This window comes from Montipora foliosa, chromosome 11 (assembly GCF_036669935.1).
Source record: "Montipora foliosa isolate CH-2021 chromosome 11, ASM3666993v2, whole genome shotgun sequence".
Lineage (NCBI taxonomy): Eukaryota > Metazoa > Cnidaria > Anthozoa > Scleractinia > Acroporidae > Montipora > Montipora foliosa.
Window position 1 is genome coordinate 49,789,366 of NC_090879.1, and position 15,650 is coordinate 49,805,015.

Consider the following 15,650-nt stretch of genomic DNA (forward strand, 5'->3'; position numbering starts at 1 on the left):
ATGAATGTCCGAATGTCACAGGGTTTTTTTTTCTGTCACACAACATGCAAGCGTGTCATGGTGTTGTGTCTGTTTAAATTAAACCATGCAGACAACAACCAGCACCCCAAATCTCTGACTAGTGGTAAGTTTTCCTGGCTTTCTTTCCCATAATTTCCACTGTTTACCAGGGGTCTTAGGTGTTGGGTCTTAAATTCCTTAAACCCTTTTATACAAATTATAAGCCTGGGAAAAAGCAATAAAAAAGCATTAACTCAACAACAATTATAATAATATCATTATTATTATTATTATTATTATTGATTTCATTGAAAACTGTTCTAATAATATGCTTTCGCAAAGCAAATACCTTACACATAAGGGGAATTTAGTAATTACGGGTAACATTTTAATGTTAAGTATAGTGCAGTAAAGTGGAACATTAATTTAACAAGCCTCTAAATAACAATGTCCAATGTATTAAGACGAGATTTTTTTGAACATCGAGCAATAAAGCGCGCCAGCGGCCAAAAATCCCATAAGAGCTTGCGCGCATCTTACTTTCAGATCAGCACTTGTACCGTCGGCCATATTGTGTCGCGGTGGAAGAGCACATAGAAGTTGTGTTGAGTGCAAGCGATTAGCCAACCATTTTACCCAGGTATTTCATTCAGTCACTTCGGAAAGATCTGTAAAGCTTTGAAAAACGTTTTGAAGCGGTGAATTTATCGTATTTAGTTTAACCTTCTTGCAAGGTTATAACCAGTACGCAAATTGTTCGAAAAGATCTTTCTGCCGTAAGATTTCGAGTTCTCCGACTCTGCTAATAAGAGATCCAGTCTAGAATTAGTGTGTCAAGACTTGCTTTTGGACTATCTTGAGATTGCAAACCCAGGATGAATTCTTATTACACTTCGATTAAAATAGTGTGAACAGTTCTTTTGTCATTGCCTTGTCTGTGACCGGTGATCTGATATTCGAGTTAGAGGTAGTCAAGTTGATGTGGAAGCAGCTTCTGTCACTTGCGTTACGGTTCAGTAAGGTTTCCTACAGATCGTTTTCGGACTGCTGTTGTCGTTACAGCTGGGTGTACTCTATCGCTAGACCTTGCAAAAGGTAATTTTGTCCTTTTTTTTTTTTTGAAAGGTATCGAGTATTCGTGGATAGGTTCCTTTAGAGTTCATTTTCAGCTTATCTCCCGCACACTTCTTCCGTAAAAGGTTCGTGAGACCCCCAGTGTTTAAGTGTTTCCTTTTCAGTTCCCCCTTTAAAATTACATGTTAAGATTGTGTTCAGCTTAGCTTCAATTGTCAACTTTCAATTTCGATTGTTGAGTTGAATTTATCATAAAATTTGCCACAAATGTTTCACTTTCCAATTCACTAGAGTTAAGTCTAGCTTATATCAAAGTTAAAAAAAAAAAGAGTTATTGAAGGTTTGATCTTTGTGAAGAATTGAAAAAAAAGAAAAAAAGAAAGGAACTAGTCCCAGCTGAGCCTCAGAGATTGTAAACAATGTCTTCATCAGTACTTACTTATTGTATATGTAAAAAACCTACAAGGAAGGAAGAATCTCGTCCCATAAATGATGTTAAAGGAAAAATGTCAAGCCTGTAGGAATACCACTATCCGCCTCTGATGTTCAGCGTCCAAATGCACAACTCCCCTGTACAAGCTAAAACATTTAAAGTCACTACCAAAGTCCACTTATGTCCAGGTTTGACCCTAATTAGATACATGCCCAATTTTGACATCCAACACAAAGTGTCCCTTTAAGTCTAAGCATTTGCTACCTATTTTCAACAATAAGGTAAGGGTAAAGGTCAGCATTATTTTTAGCTTTGGGTAAATGCAGCAGCTAATCTTCACTTAAAGAGTAGCATTTGGGGGACAATTTGTGACATAAATTGTCTGTATTCTGAGACACAAGTGATGTTGAAGTTGGCGAGAAGAGCAAGGGGACACTTTGTGACGCTTATTGAAATCGGCGTGCATCTAATTAGGGTCAAACCTGGACATATCTCCCAAAATCAGTAGATGATTTGTTCCCTGAAGCTAAGAAAACTTTTTTGGAAAAAAAGTTTGGCTGTGTGGCCCTCATAAGCAGTTTAAGGTGCTGTGGTGCATGTTATGTAAGGTTCCACAGGCTGTCACCCAGTGTAAACAAAAGTGTTCCACAGCCCCTGTCTGCAAACAATTCTATTCAAAATCAAGTTGGTTGTGCCCCAGTGTCATATGAACTGACGTCAAAGCGAACTCAGCGGAGGATTTGAAACAAACTTTAAAACTGCGCAAGGCAAAAAGTGGCTGAACTTAAAACAGAAGTTGAAAACATGGGTGCCTCAAATGAACAGATCTGCCAGGAAATTCTTGAAGGCCAATTTGATGGGGTAAACTTTCCCTTTTTTTAACTCACATGGTAAAATTCTACCATACATATTCTACCTTACTAGTTGGTTTTTCAGTTTATTTGGATTGGTAATGAAAAGATGAACACAATTCAAGGATCTCCCAAGCCCGTGAAACTGAAAACATGGCATACTGTCATGCTTGTATAACAGGGTAAACGTTACTACTGGTAACCCTACAAAATACAGTAAAGACCCACACATAAGAACTTAGAATTTTCGAGGTCAGGCTGAGCAGGTTCTAATATTTTAGGCTATTTTTTCATAATTCAGACTGATTACATGTAGTTTCTTAATAGGTTCTTATTTCTCAGAGGAACAACAATAAATTTCTATATTTTATTCATAAGATATGTAGAAAGTATTGCACTGAAGCTTTATGGAAAACATATTTCTAGAGAAAATCCAATAAAATGCCAATCAAAGAAAACGTATACACAATAGACCTAATCGGCTAACTCAATGTTGTACCCAATTCAAATCTCCCGAGATTAAGATTCTTTGTGTATTGTATTTGCATTATGTACCATTCATATTTAAATGATATGGAAATACCTGAAACAAAGCGTTTTATTCCCAAAGGGTTTGAATTGGGTACAACATTGAGTTAGCCGATTAGGTCTATAACAGGAGTTTTCTCGAGGCTGATTTTTTTGTAAAAGTACCTCTTTTTCTTTGCCAGGCTCTGCAGGTTCTTATATTTTTGGGTATTTTTAAAATGCCAAATTTCAGCCTGTCCTAGGTTCTTATATGTGAGTTTGTACTGTATGCATTATTCCCTAAAATAGAAAACTAATCCAGGCTATAAAGAGTACTCTTTTTGCGTTCTAATAATCAGATCAGAGTCAGTAATTATTACTGACTAATTCAACGTCAGGACATTTTTCCTTTACCTTTGATAATAAAAAAATAAGATCACAATATTTCTCACCTCTATCAGTACTTTGCACGCATACTGGCTTTAGCAATGTTTTGGAAACATGATTGTAAACATGCGAACCTCACTCTCTAGGAGGTGTTTCTTACTAGAAGTAAAAAGTAAAAGGAGCAAGCCATTGTCTTCACTTCTTTCAAATTCCATTCAGGAGAAAGTGAATGCAAATTCTAACATCATGGAGGGCTTAGCTCTCAGCTACTCCAGAGAGAGACCTGGAAGTCCCAAATGGGTTGAACTGTTGAACTGTGTGGAACAGCAATACACAAATAAGGAAATTAAGCAAATGTTCAGGTTTACTAACAGTCGAGGAGAAGAGGTATCATGCACAGACTACGAATTAACAAAAGCTAGACTTTATAGTAAGATGTATGGTCCAGGAGCAGCACTTCCGAAAATAAGACGCCAATATAGTCATAAACTTCCATCAGAAACCATTGCTTTTGTCTTAGAATTTATCCACCATCTAGACAGTGAAGAGTATTCATCTTATAAAAGTGGCCCCTGTGATGGAAAACAAAAATCATGGATAAGTGAATTATTAGGAGGAGGAAATCAACCTGTTTTGTGGTTCAATTAAGCAAAACAAGTCTGCCTTTTATGACAGATATACATTGTAAACAGGAATGTGAACAACTGGAGATTAGACCTATAAGCTTTAGTACAATTTTTAAGGGTTTGTCTGCGGAAAATTTCAAAATAATGGCAGAGAAGGCAAGACTCTAATATTTGCACAAAACTTGGCGCGGAGTATTTCATCGTGGTAGATAAGCTGCTAACTCGTTTAGGTGAAATGCTGAGGAGCCAATGTAAACCAGACATAACTCCAGGATTAATGAGCAAAGCAAAAACGTTAACAAATATTAATAATATATGACTGTTTCCGGTACAAGAAAATTCAGAACGAACATATTTTTGCTACAGTGGTACATCTTCCAACACCATCTAACAGGACATTTCAACAGCTTTGCTCTTTCCACAAGCCAGCAGTCTAACTTAAGTTTTTTGGCATCACCTTCACTTTTTTGAGCAATAAAAATTCTTGGAAATGATGTGAACTTTCCAAAAATAATGTACAAGGCAAAGAATGTTGGTGTCCAAATATGAAAAGTACAACCGTCAGGCTGAAGAACGCTCGCACGTTAAGGAAGCTCGAACGCAAGTGGTTTCGAATGTCAATTATGTAAACAAATTGAGGTGTTGTATTTTCAAACTAAAATTACGCAACTGGTTCAAAACAAAACCACATTTATTTAGGTAGCACTGAAAAGCTTGCACTTTAACGTTCTGTATTGTAGTGACATATGTCTGGTACACTATACAATCAACTTACAACAAAGCGGACAAACAGTGCTGCCATAAAGAATTCGTTAACCAATTATATCTGCCACAAAGGAATCGCGGATGATTGGAAAAGTTCATGATTTCAAAAGCATTTTACTATGCAAAGTGAAAGCACCAGAGGTGATGTTCAAAATAACAGTATGATCAGTAATCCAGTAATAACCAAATGGAAGCAGATCTTTTACTGAAAGGGCGATGTTTAAAGTTGAAAAATGCACTACCCTGCAAGTTTGAGGCGAGATCAGACAACCGGTTCAAATACATTTAAAGCAAATAATGCTCAAATCAAGTGTAGAACATCTAGAAATTTTCAATTAAGACGTGCAATCCTTGGTACAACAAGATTTTTGCAGCGTAGCCTGACAAGAACGAGGTAAGTAATATGGGTTTCGCACAACGGTGTATCTTATTTTCAATTCTTAAACGCATAAAAACTCAAGGATGTGTATTCCGTTTACGCTGAAACAACTAACAAAATTACGGTTTCAAAAGAACAGGTGAAGTCAAAACCTTCATTTTGAAATGTTGGCAGTTTCATAAAGTTCACAAATAATCTCGTTTGAGCTTTTTTTTCTCAAGGGAAAATCTCGCTCAATGAATTGGAGAACGCAAGTTGAGCTCGACCGGCTTAACGCTCAACCCTTACGCTAATTGTGCTTTAACACAGCCTTTCAAAGAGATTTCAGAGTTTTAAAGTATCAATTGTTATTGAAATAACTTAGGTTATAGAAGTAAAACAATTACATACCTTTAATGAATTGATTTGGCCAGATAGTATCGAAGGTATACCGTCTCAAACCGTCAGAATCAGCCATAACTTCTGTGACAAACGGCCGGCATTGTTCGCATCTCATGGCAAGTTTACTGAAGCAAATCTCCCATTTGCATCCTAGGGGTTTTTCTACCACAAAATGCTTCATATCCTTTCGACAAAGGTTAGAAATGAGCCAGGGAACAGGATTTTTTGTTAGTCGAAATGATTATTGCGGCCATCAAAATATTCCCTGGCGCGAAACTCACGTGTTTCCAACTAAAATTGACTGGCGGCAAAAGATTATTATGGTATTTTTGGCCGCGCAATGCTCGAAGTTAAAAAAAAACTCGTCTTAATTTCTTAATCCCTCTTAAAGTAACACCTGTGCAAAAGAAACCCAACATAACTAACCAAAATTGCCAGAGCCATTAAACTGAGGTTTCACTGAGATCACACAAGTCATTCCTAAGTTCATAACTACTACATCAACCAAACCATCACCTGTTTCAAAACGTCCTCCTGGGATGCCAGTAGAAGTTTAGCATAACATGTTTTCTCTTTATCTGAGCCATAAGAATGATTATTAAACAATGCTTAGTAAACTGGATCACATAACAAATAACAGGTTGAAACTTTAAGGTTAAAATGGTTTCAATATACCATTAATTCCAAATGGTTTGAATTCCCTGTCATTCCACTGAGCTTTTGGCATCACCAGTAGAGAGTTCTGAAACACAAATCAATGGCACTTATTCATTAATTTTCTCTTTTTGTGTGTGTAAAATTAATATTTTAATTGCATCTTAAAATGGAGGTTGGGTGCCAGTGGACAGAACACAAAGGCCTAATTATACAGTGAAGAGACTGGACACACTAGCAATCATTCCCACAGAAGCTCTAACCTGGGCACATACCTGACAAACTACTACCAATTGAAAGTAAATACAACAACCTTGATGAAAAGGGTCAGTTTTGAAGATTTCATAAGAACACAAAAATTATGATTTTTCACGTGAAAATGTACACCACCGATTTTGCGTTAAACAGCCAAAACCTGCTACAAAGAACCAGGCAAGTTGAAGCAGACAACAAAACCACAATAGTATTGACAATGAAGTGACCAGCTGGCATTAAGATGTAAAATAAAACTTAAAAAAAATGTGAATGTTTTGTTTAGAGTGAAAGTGCACTTACCATAATTTCCAGGCGATTACCCGCACGGTACATTACCCGCATCAGTCATTTTTTTGCAATAACAAGAAAAAAATTTCAACAGATTACCCGCACTAGCAGATAACCCAAACCCAAAAACAAAAGAAATTCGTGAACTCACAAAGTTATCTGCACGAGCAATAACTTTGAGCTTAAATAGCTTAACTTAAATAACTTTGAGACTCTAACAAATCGCTTGAAAGGGGAAAATACTCTCTACCTCAAGGCAGTACTTGCTAGGAATATTTTACTGATGCGCCGAATGTTCTAGTGTTTTAAAATTTTGTCAGTGAATGTTTGTTTACATACGTGCCGACAATCACCTCTTATACACGTCATATTAATTATGCGGCGGCAGCGGCGACATGAAATGAACATGTCGGCATCGATCAGTTTTTGTGTGAATTTTAAAGCCTGCTATTTCACATTTTTATTCTTTTGTTTTAAGTTTATTATTCCAGTTGGTGAATAATGTTTTTATTTTCAACTAAACAAAGAAAGAAGCTGTGAAATGCAAGGGTTTCAATAACTTCTGAAATAACCGTCCATGATAGCCCATTGAAGGCGGCAGTTTGACAAGTTTATGATAGCATTTTTAGTGAAAATCAAGGCAAACTAGCCGGCGGTGCGAGGCAAAGCAGTCGGCGGTATACCGCCGGTAACCGGCTTCTATTGAAACCCCTGGAAATGAGCAAAGTAAGAAAGTAAGATCACATCTGTGATAAACGATTTTGATTGCCAACGATATTTGTTGAATAGATATATTTTCAATTTGCATTGGTTCTCATCGAGAGCATGTAAGTCTATTATGCAATTAAAGGGAGATAAACAAGGCAATACAAAGTTTTTAGGAACAGTTTCATTAATGACTTTTATATTTTTTCCCCACTTACGGTTTTAAAACTATACAAGAAGATTTAAAAATTATCACATTACCGGCACCTTCCTATAACCCAACAACTGTTTGCGGAAATATTAACACATTACCCGCGGGTAATCGCCCGGAAATTACGGTAGCTATCAAGCTACGGTGTAGTTTACAGGCACCCCACGTTTTAATAATCTGAAAGAAACAATTCAAACTTAACAGAAACATGATTAAGAAGCCTAACTGGCCGGAGGCAACCAGTTCATTGTTCGTGAATGCGGGACAACCCGAAACAAATCCAAACCAGCGATTAGAACACGATTTGAACCCAGGGGAACAGCATGCAAACCCAACGCTCAAACCACTGGACAACACAGCCTCCTAGATGTTCCCAACACAGAGCAATGATAACGGCAAGGTGGAAAACTACTGGATTTGCAAGCACAGGAAAAGTCAAAACAAATGAAGGATTACAACTACACAATGCCAGCTTGGGCTAGAAGAGACACAAGATTTGGACGTAAATGATGTACCCGCCAAACTTGGAAAATCATCTCATTTAATGACATGAAGAACACTTTGTATATTAAAAGGCAGATGTGGTTTTTTTAAAAACTAAATTTTGTTTGCTTGACCTTTATTTCATGTACCTTAGCTCTTTTCATCAGCCTCATAGTGATGGTGTCTCCGACTGAAAACGGGTGTGACTCCAGGGCAACCACACTATTATAAAAAACAGACAAGTAAAAAATCTCATGAGCAATTACATGTAGATGGTTATCACACTGAGTAAAGTACTCATGCTCTTTAGGGTTGCTCACATTAAACAAGCAAAAACCATTTGCACATACCTTTTTAAATCCTTTTTGTGGACAGCTTCATAACAAATGGGGCACTTGTGCCACGATTTGTCAGTCTAATGAGACAAAAATGGACCCTTGCATAAGAAAGTGGACCAGTGAGACCATCAATATAGAGACAAAGCACACATCAGATTAAATCGGAAACCCTTGGGGAGTCAAACTTACCAAACTTAGATAATGAAGAATACAAGACCAGCAGTAGATGTGACCACACCGTGTAATCTTGGCTTTACACATAGAATTAAAAAACATAATAATAATTATTATTGTACTGCTCATGTTGATAGTTCTAAATCTTAATCTTAGACTTGACAAAAATATTTTAAACAGTCTTGACTTAGAAGACACTTTACAATGAACCTATAATATTTATTGATACTATTGTAATAAAGAACCATGCAGGTGTACCTGCCACAGATGGGTACAAACAGATTGGACATGATGGTACTTCATGGCTGAAGATACGCTAAAACAGTAAAATAAAATTTCATGAAAATATTAGCAAATGAAAGAGAGTGCAGCACCTAAAAACATCATCATTGGCCATTTCCACATTGACATTACTCTTTGTTTCGACAGAAATAAATGGGTGAATTTTCTGTGATGGATTAATAACAACTATTCACTGAAGTGAAGGTGGCTAGTGGTGGATATTAACTGAGCCATGAAGCAGCTTGGTAAATAATCACCACTAGCTACTGGCACTGAGGTACTAAAACAGCAGCACAGAGATGTATCCAGGTTTTCATATTTAGGGGTCCCTCTGGACCCCTGCTTGAAATATTTGGGGGTCCATTGCAAAATTTGGAGGTCCAGCTAATTAATATTCAAGAACATATAATTGCCTCTAAATTGCTGCTACAGTACCCTATCAGATATCTAAATTGCACAAAAATGAAGTCTTATCCTTCCCCTCCAATATGAACTTAAAATTAAACAATCAATTTCTTTGAAACTGCTATGCACATTGATTCATTGATTAAAATTGAGATTATGGGCTGTCAAAGCGCCACGGCTCACATCCAAAGGAATCCGAAGAATCCGTTCACTGTACATGTAGGAACTTTTCGCTCCAGTTGACAAAATTATTATCTAGATCTCCACAGCCAAAACAAAACACAATACCACAACATATATAAATATACATGTACAGGTATGTGTATGTTACGTATAGTGTGGCAATGGTTACAGTACCTCATGACCACACAGGACATTTTTTTCGATTATGAAACCAGTTGTTACCATACTTTTACTCGTAGCTTGATGTATTGTAAACCTGTGTTGTTAATTGGCTTTAAATGGAATTTGAACCGTAAAACATCTCTTTATGGAATTAATTAACCTTGATGGCCTGTTAAGGAATTAGTGATAACATGCCTGGAAAGCATTGCAGTTCCTAGCTCAAACACTCACCACTTGCTCAATTGAATCCCACTCCACAAGTACATCAGGATCCATAGCATGAACTGCATAATCACCAGAGTCACGAACTACAAACTGAAAGCTGACGAGATACAGAAACGAAACTGTCAGTACCCTTTGGTGTTACATTAGTCCTTGTCTAGTACACTGCATGTGCACAGTTACCTAACTGAAGCAAATCATGCATCAAGGACCTAGAAGCAACTCCCCCATTTATAATGGACTTTAATTAATTAACCCTTTAACCCCTAAACTGGCCATACATGTGCTTTTCTTCTCTGTCTAACGCCAGACGATTTTACTCATCAATGAGGAACCTCCAGGAGTCAATGGGTTAACAGACTATTTGACTGATCAGGGCTCGAAATTAAAAAAATTCCAAGTCGCCTTTTGGCAACTATCAAAGAAAAAATGGTCGCCAAATGCAAAAATACAGTCGCCAGTTAGTACAAGAACAGAAACTCAGATTACAGCCTCATTTCATTAGTATTGTTGAACGGCTTCTGGTAGATTGTGGCTGCAGTTGTGGAACAGACCGAAATACTCAATCTTGAATGACTTAAAACATGAAAACAAGAAAGAAAAAAACACCACCTGAACACTTCTGCATGACAAACAAAGTAATAAGAACAGTTGAGGGTTACTTTGGCCAGGAACGACTATATCTGTCACATCGCACGCGAGAAATCGTACGATGCGAAGGCATAAAAAAATCAATCAAATATGGCGGATAGCCATTTAGTACCAGCAAATTACGAATTTAATCGCTCAGTGTATCCTTCTCTTGTGATAAAATAATTCATGCCTTCCAGTGTAGACTTGTCTCACTTGATCGAGCACATGGCGAAACAAAGCAAGTGCTTTGAAAGCCATTTCCTTGCAACCGAACCTGCGACAGAACGACAGTCCGACAGAACGCTTATAAATTCAGCAGCCTTTCAACAAAATGTTGCACCCGCGATCACCATGCAAAAGCCGCTGTAATGTCCTCACAGAAGTCGCGATTCAAGTTTTTTAAAAAGAGGTAAACAGACTTAATTTGCATTTCCTTTCGCAGAAAAGCAGAAACGAGACTAAGGAAATTGTTTCTCACCTTAAGTGTTTTATTTATCAAAGGAACATAGTCGCCAAAGTGGCGAATACACTCGAATTTTTCGTCGCCAAGTTAAAAGTCTTAGTCGTATTGGCGACCGTATCGGTCGCAATTTCGAGCCCTGCTGATTTGGAGTATAAAGTTTGCCCTTTTAACACCGCAAAGCCATTGCCAAGACCCTTTTTTATACTATCCATCCTGCTTTCAAATATTCCACAGAATCATTTATTAAGGCAAAAGTACATCAAATGTACCTCACTAAGGAAGCCAGCCAGTGGTTTGGAACAGTCTACTTTTACTCCTCTAAATGTTTGTGGTTTAGTTGACTTTGCGAGGCTCTTTACCCCTTCCACCACTGAATAGGCCATTTCCGAGTTGCTGTTTGCCTCTGGTTAAAAAAGAGTCTTGGTGCTAAACCAGTCAAATGATAATGATTTGCATGAAAATACACCACTCGATCATTTCCACTTGAGTGGTTGTGCACCACAATCGCTTTGAAACCGAAGCAAACGGCAACTCGGAAATGGGCTATTGACCCCCATTGACAAGTAAAATCTAGAAGTGTCACTCTTATGAGAGAAAGGGTTGTGCGTGGTGATGAGGTGCACAGTGACCATGTACACTATAGGGGAATAAAATAAATTTACGCCCATGTAAGGCCGATGGTAATATTTGCTGAAATCAAAGAATTAATGTCAAAGACTATGTAAACAGTGCTAGAAGTTTAAAACAAGCTTTTTTTATTCCAAATAATGAAATAATAAATTCGAAACTTAGTGAAAATGTAGATGTAACATGTAACAGAAGCACTGCAAAACATAGTTCGAACACTTGTTAGCAAAGATCTATCTAAGCCCTCAAAACAAATCCGAGGTGCTTATTTAAAGAATATCTGACGGCAAATCTCGACCAAGTGTCCGTTTGTAAGAGTAAGTTGCAAGCAGTGGACAGCTTCTTTTTGTCAAAGGCTGTGGATGTAACACTGGCAGCCATATTGGCTGGACTGTAGAAGAAAATCATATTTGGGTCAGTTCTGGGGCTGCCTAGAAGAAACAAAACAGAAAAGCTTAATGGGCATATACTCACTGCAAACCACAAGGTAAGTTTCACAAAAATCAAGCTTGTCAACTCCCTAAGCAAAAACGCTAAAGAAAACGGAAAAGATATGTCACCCAGTAGATTGGGAACAAATTAATTTCATAGGTACTTACCAGTAAAAGGTTATACAACAGCATTGATCTGTCATTTTTCAGATGGACAGTTGCTCATCTTTCCTCAGTACAAGTTTCAGCTTCCAAGAACAAAACAGACACGATGAATTGCATTCTGAGCAATTCAGAAAGAAAATGCTTCCATCTTGTGGTTGTTAGGATGTTTCAGAGGGTCACTTCTGAAGAAGGGAGCACGCAGAACTAGAACCTCCAAATGCCATTAAAAAGTCGCCTAGAAACGTGCTTCCTCTGCTTGGTAACCTCTCCAATAAAGGGGGTTCCTTTTCACAATAAATCTCAGGGGGAGAAAATAATGCAAAATTTTCAGCCCATTATTCAGGACATATTTAGGGTTTTTATGAACTGCAAGTGTAAGATGAAAGAAAAAAGAAACTGCAAAAATTAAGAAAAATGAGAGGAAAAGTCACGCCCACCTGCTTGCAGGGCATCATGGGTAATAGAAAAATTTCTTTTTCGAGACCATATGTACTGGGAATTTTTCAAAATTGTCTTAATATACTGTACCTTTGATAGTATATATAAACTAAAAGAAACAAATTATATCAGTTTTTAGCAAAATTGTCATTTTAGCCCCATGTTACACAAAAGTACTCAGTGACTGTGCACCTAAATTTGGTGAAGTTTATTAGGGGCTAAAACCACTAGGCCATGCCACCTCTACTGCCAGCAATGTACCCATGCCACGCCAATGGCACTTGTTATTTTAAAAAAGCCTATTAGAATAACACACCTTGGCAGAGACAAAGAATGACTTACTTGGCTTGAATGAACTGTTCTTTATTAAATGGAGTGTATTTTTTACTGCCACTTCTGGAGTGATAAACTACTGGCCTCTCCCTCGGGGCATACTTGAAATTCAACAGGTGGTTCAATGAAGTGCCATACTTTTTAGACCCGGCACGGGGACCAATCACTGGATTGTCCTGACCTGCTGCCACTTTAGTACCCTAAGGATAATATTATGCAAAAGTAAATTACAAGTAACCATTACTCGGCTATTTGTTACTGTGTGCAAATAGAAGGTGGGTGTCTGAAGTACCTAAAGAAAACTGACCCATGGCTGGCAAATCCACGTGACTATGAGCTCCCATTCCAAGAACCAGTCAAAGTGACTGTATGAATGGAAGGAAACAAAATGAGAAAGGGAAAAAACTCAAAACAACTGCGCAAACTAAAATTACACCGTCAGAACACACAGAACTCAAGATCCTAGATGCGACAGACAATCTTTAACAAGACCGTACAGTTCTTATCTTTTGACTTCTGACCCGAAAATTCACCAAGCCGTCAGATGTCAAATTAGCTTAGTTGTCACATTAATAAAGCACGATAAAGGGAAATAAACACCTTTTTAGAATCCAAATTCCTGTTAAAAGGACCTCTGGGTGGTGGTCTTCGATCAGGAACTGTTCCTGATCTTTGTGGCTGACTGTACCGGCCATCCTTCCTGTCAGAAGGGTCTCTTTGTTGTCTGTAATGTTCCTGACCAGGATATCTTCCAAAATTATTATTACGTCCAGTTCTATTTCTTCCTTTCCACTGCCCTTTACTTTTTGGTGCTATAACAATGAAGAGAAGTGATGACAAACAAAACTCAAAAAAGGCAGTGTGCCATTGTGTCAAAGCACAATTGTCTTTTGATATGTAGAATCTCTCAAGTTCTAAGAAGTCTACTGCATTTGTATGATTTCAATAGACACTTAAAGAACAGGAAAACCAACATGTTTGCGCCAAAATATATAACCATGTTGTGATTATTTCAACTAGTTTATGGTGTACACCAACTGGTCAGGAGAACTATCCTACCTTGTTGTTAACTGTCCTGAAGTAAAGAAAGAAAATTACCCAACTTGTACTAAATTAAACGCTTCAATTTTCTCATTTTCTGTTTTCCATGGGGTTTTTTAGCAAATATACTAAAATGATGGGAGCATAACCAGTATGATATCATTCTTACCAAACGTTTAATTTTTGTTTGGGTTTTCTATCTGATCTTCCTGTTGCCTTAATCCTCTAAAAAGCTGCATATTTTTGTCCTCGCTGGAGAAAGCTTTCCTACCATTCATTAAGGTAATTCCTTAGTATTGCATTGCGCATCCCTACTGCGCACGATTTTCGCGTCATTAGCACGCCCACATGAGCACGTGCGCATACAAAACGTAAGAGATTTCGCTCAAATTAAACCCGATAGTGAAATAAATGCACCTTTTCTCTAAAACGAGCACGGTGACCCCCGATTTTTTTTCCAGGTATTTGCTAAGAACAGTCTAATAAAGAACATATTTGGAGAAGAAAAAAAGTTTGATAGTAGAACATGAAAATTTTTGGAAAACAGTTCCGTACTGGGTGTATTTTAACCAAGGCGAGGGCTTCAAGCTAACCACGAAATTGTCCCAAAAAGTGCACTATTCCCACAACCAGGGAATCAAAGACGGTGTAAATGAAGCAATATTGCTTATGTAAATAAAAGAAGCTTTATTTTCAAAATAAAATTTTGTGTCTTTGACGTAACCAAGACTTAATTCTGTATGAAGGTGATTCGAATTTTTAACGCGAAAACAATAAAAATACCCCATTTTAAGAGCCTGCTGACGCGTAAACAAGCACGGTGACCCCATTTTTTTATTGCATTTTTTTAATGTTCATATCATGAATGTTAATTATGCCAAGTTTCCAAAAAAGTTTGATAGTAGAACAATTTCAAGGGAATTACCTTAAGCTGAGTTGTTCAAAACAAGGTTTACATACAGTCAAAATGGAAAATACCACGACAACCCCTTGGTTTTAACTCATGCAACACAAATTTGAATAACCTGAACTTGACTCATTAATCAAATTAAAGGAAAAGGAACAGTAGAAATAGTTCGTTTCGATTGTCTTTTCTTCATTAAGTTAATTGAGGTGTACTTGTAAAGGCCCCTCTGCAGTGGTGTCCTTATGCCACCCAATCTGATTAAGATTCTTCATAATGTGATACAGACAGGACTTTTTTCCTGAACTGTCAACTTCACTCTTATACAAAAACACAAAACTTGTTTAGTGGTACAAAAATGTACAAAACTTGCCAAGCTTACCCGGTTCTCGCCCATTCACCGCAGAGGGAACAACAGTTGCTTTTCCCTCCATATTCTCGAGTCCAGACTCGGTCATCCACCGCCCAAATTTCTGTTCTGTGAAGTTTTAAGTTGAAGACTAAGGCAGGAGAAACGCTCACTCCAAGCGGAGAAAATACTTTTTCTACCAATTCTTGCATGAACATGGCGCAAACTAATCAGAAAGCCATACTGAAACCAACGAGACAGGTCTGCGCTTTTTGTCGTAAAGTTCAAGTTGTTGAGTAGTTTTGAAGTGAAGATGAACAAAAAGATAACAAGGGAACGTATGCTCCCTTGCACTATTGCAGTCGTGTCCCTGGTAGGGACTTTGAAGTCGAAAATTCACTGGCGAAAGGAACACCTCTCAGATGCCGTGCTTAGCGCTCAGCATCAAAATGCAAAATGGCGAATGCTACGTGTTTTGATCACGTGATATAGCGCAATAGA

General features: G+C 37.7%; 1 protein-coding gene and 1 long non-coding RNA gene across 2 annotated transcripts in view; both read right to left on the reverse strand.

Annotated features, from left to right (window-relative positions):
• Positions 1-15,604, reverse strand: part of LOC137977329 (E3 ubiquitin-protein ligase RNF10-like) — a 26,398-nt gene extending 10,794 nt beyond the window's left edge. Inside the window, exons 1-10 of the mRNA XM_068824562.1 lie at positions 15,183-15,604; positions 13,456-13,667; positions 12,865-13,055; positions 9,775-9,865; positions 8,770-8,827; positions 8,527-8,588; positions 8,350-8,414; positions 8,149-8,221; positions 6,079-6,145; positions 5,920-5,981 (exon numbers count right to left, since the gene is read on the reverse strand). Of these exons, the coding sequence (XP_068680663.1) occupies positions 5,920-5,981; positions 6,079-6,145; positions 8,149-8,221; positions 8,350-8,414; positions 8,527-8,588; positions 8,770-8,827; positions 9,775-9,865; positions 12,865-13,055; positions 13,456-13,667; positions 15,183-15,258 (957 nt within the window). The 5' untranslated portion in view covers positions 15,259-15,604. The remainder of the gene's footprint in view (positions 1-5,919; positions 5,982-6,078; positions 6,146-8,148; positions 8,222-8,349; positions 8,415-8,526; positions 8,589-8,769; positions 8,828-9,774; positions 9,866-12,864; positions 13,056-13,455; positions 13,668-15,182) is intronic.
• On the reverse strand, positions 3,194-5,881 carry LOC137975887 (uncharacterized). Its single transcript, XR_011117652.1, has 2 exons — positions 5,413-5,881; positions 3,194-3,824 (listed from the first exon to the last, which is right to left on the reverse strand). It is a non-coding gene; the product is annotated as an uncharacterized lncRNA (long non-coding RNA).
• Positions 15,605-15,650: the final 46 nt, after the last annotated feature.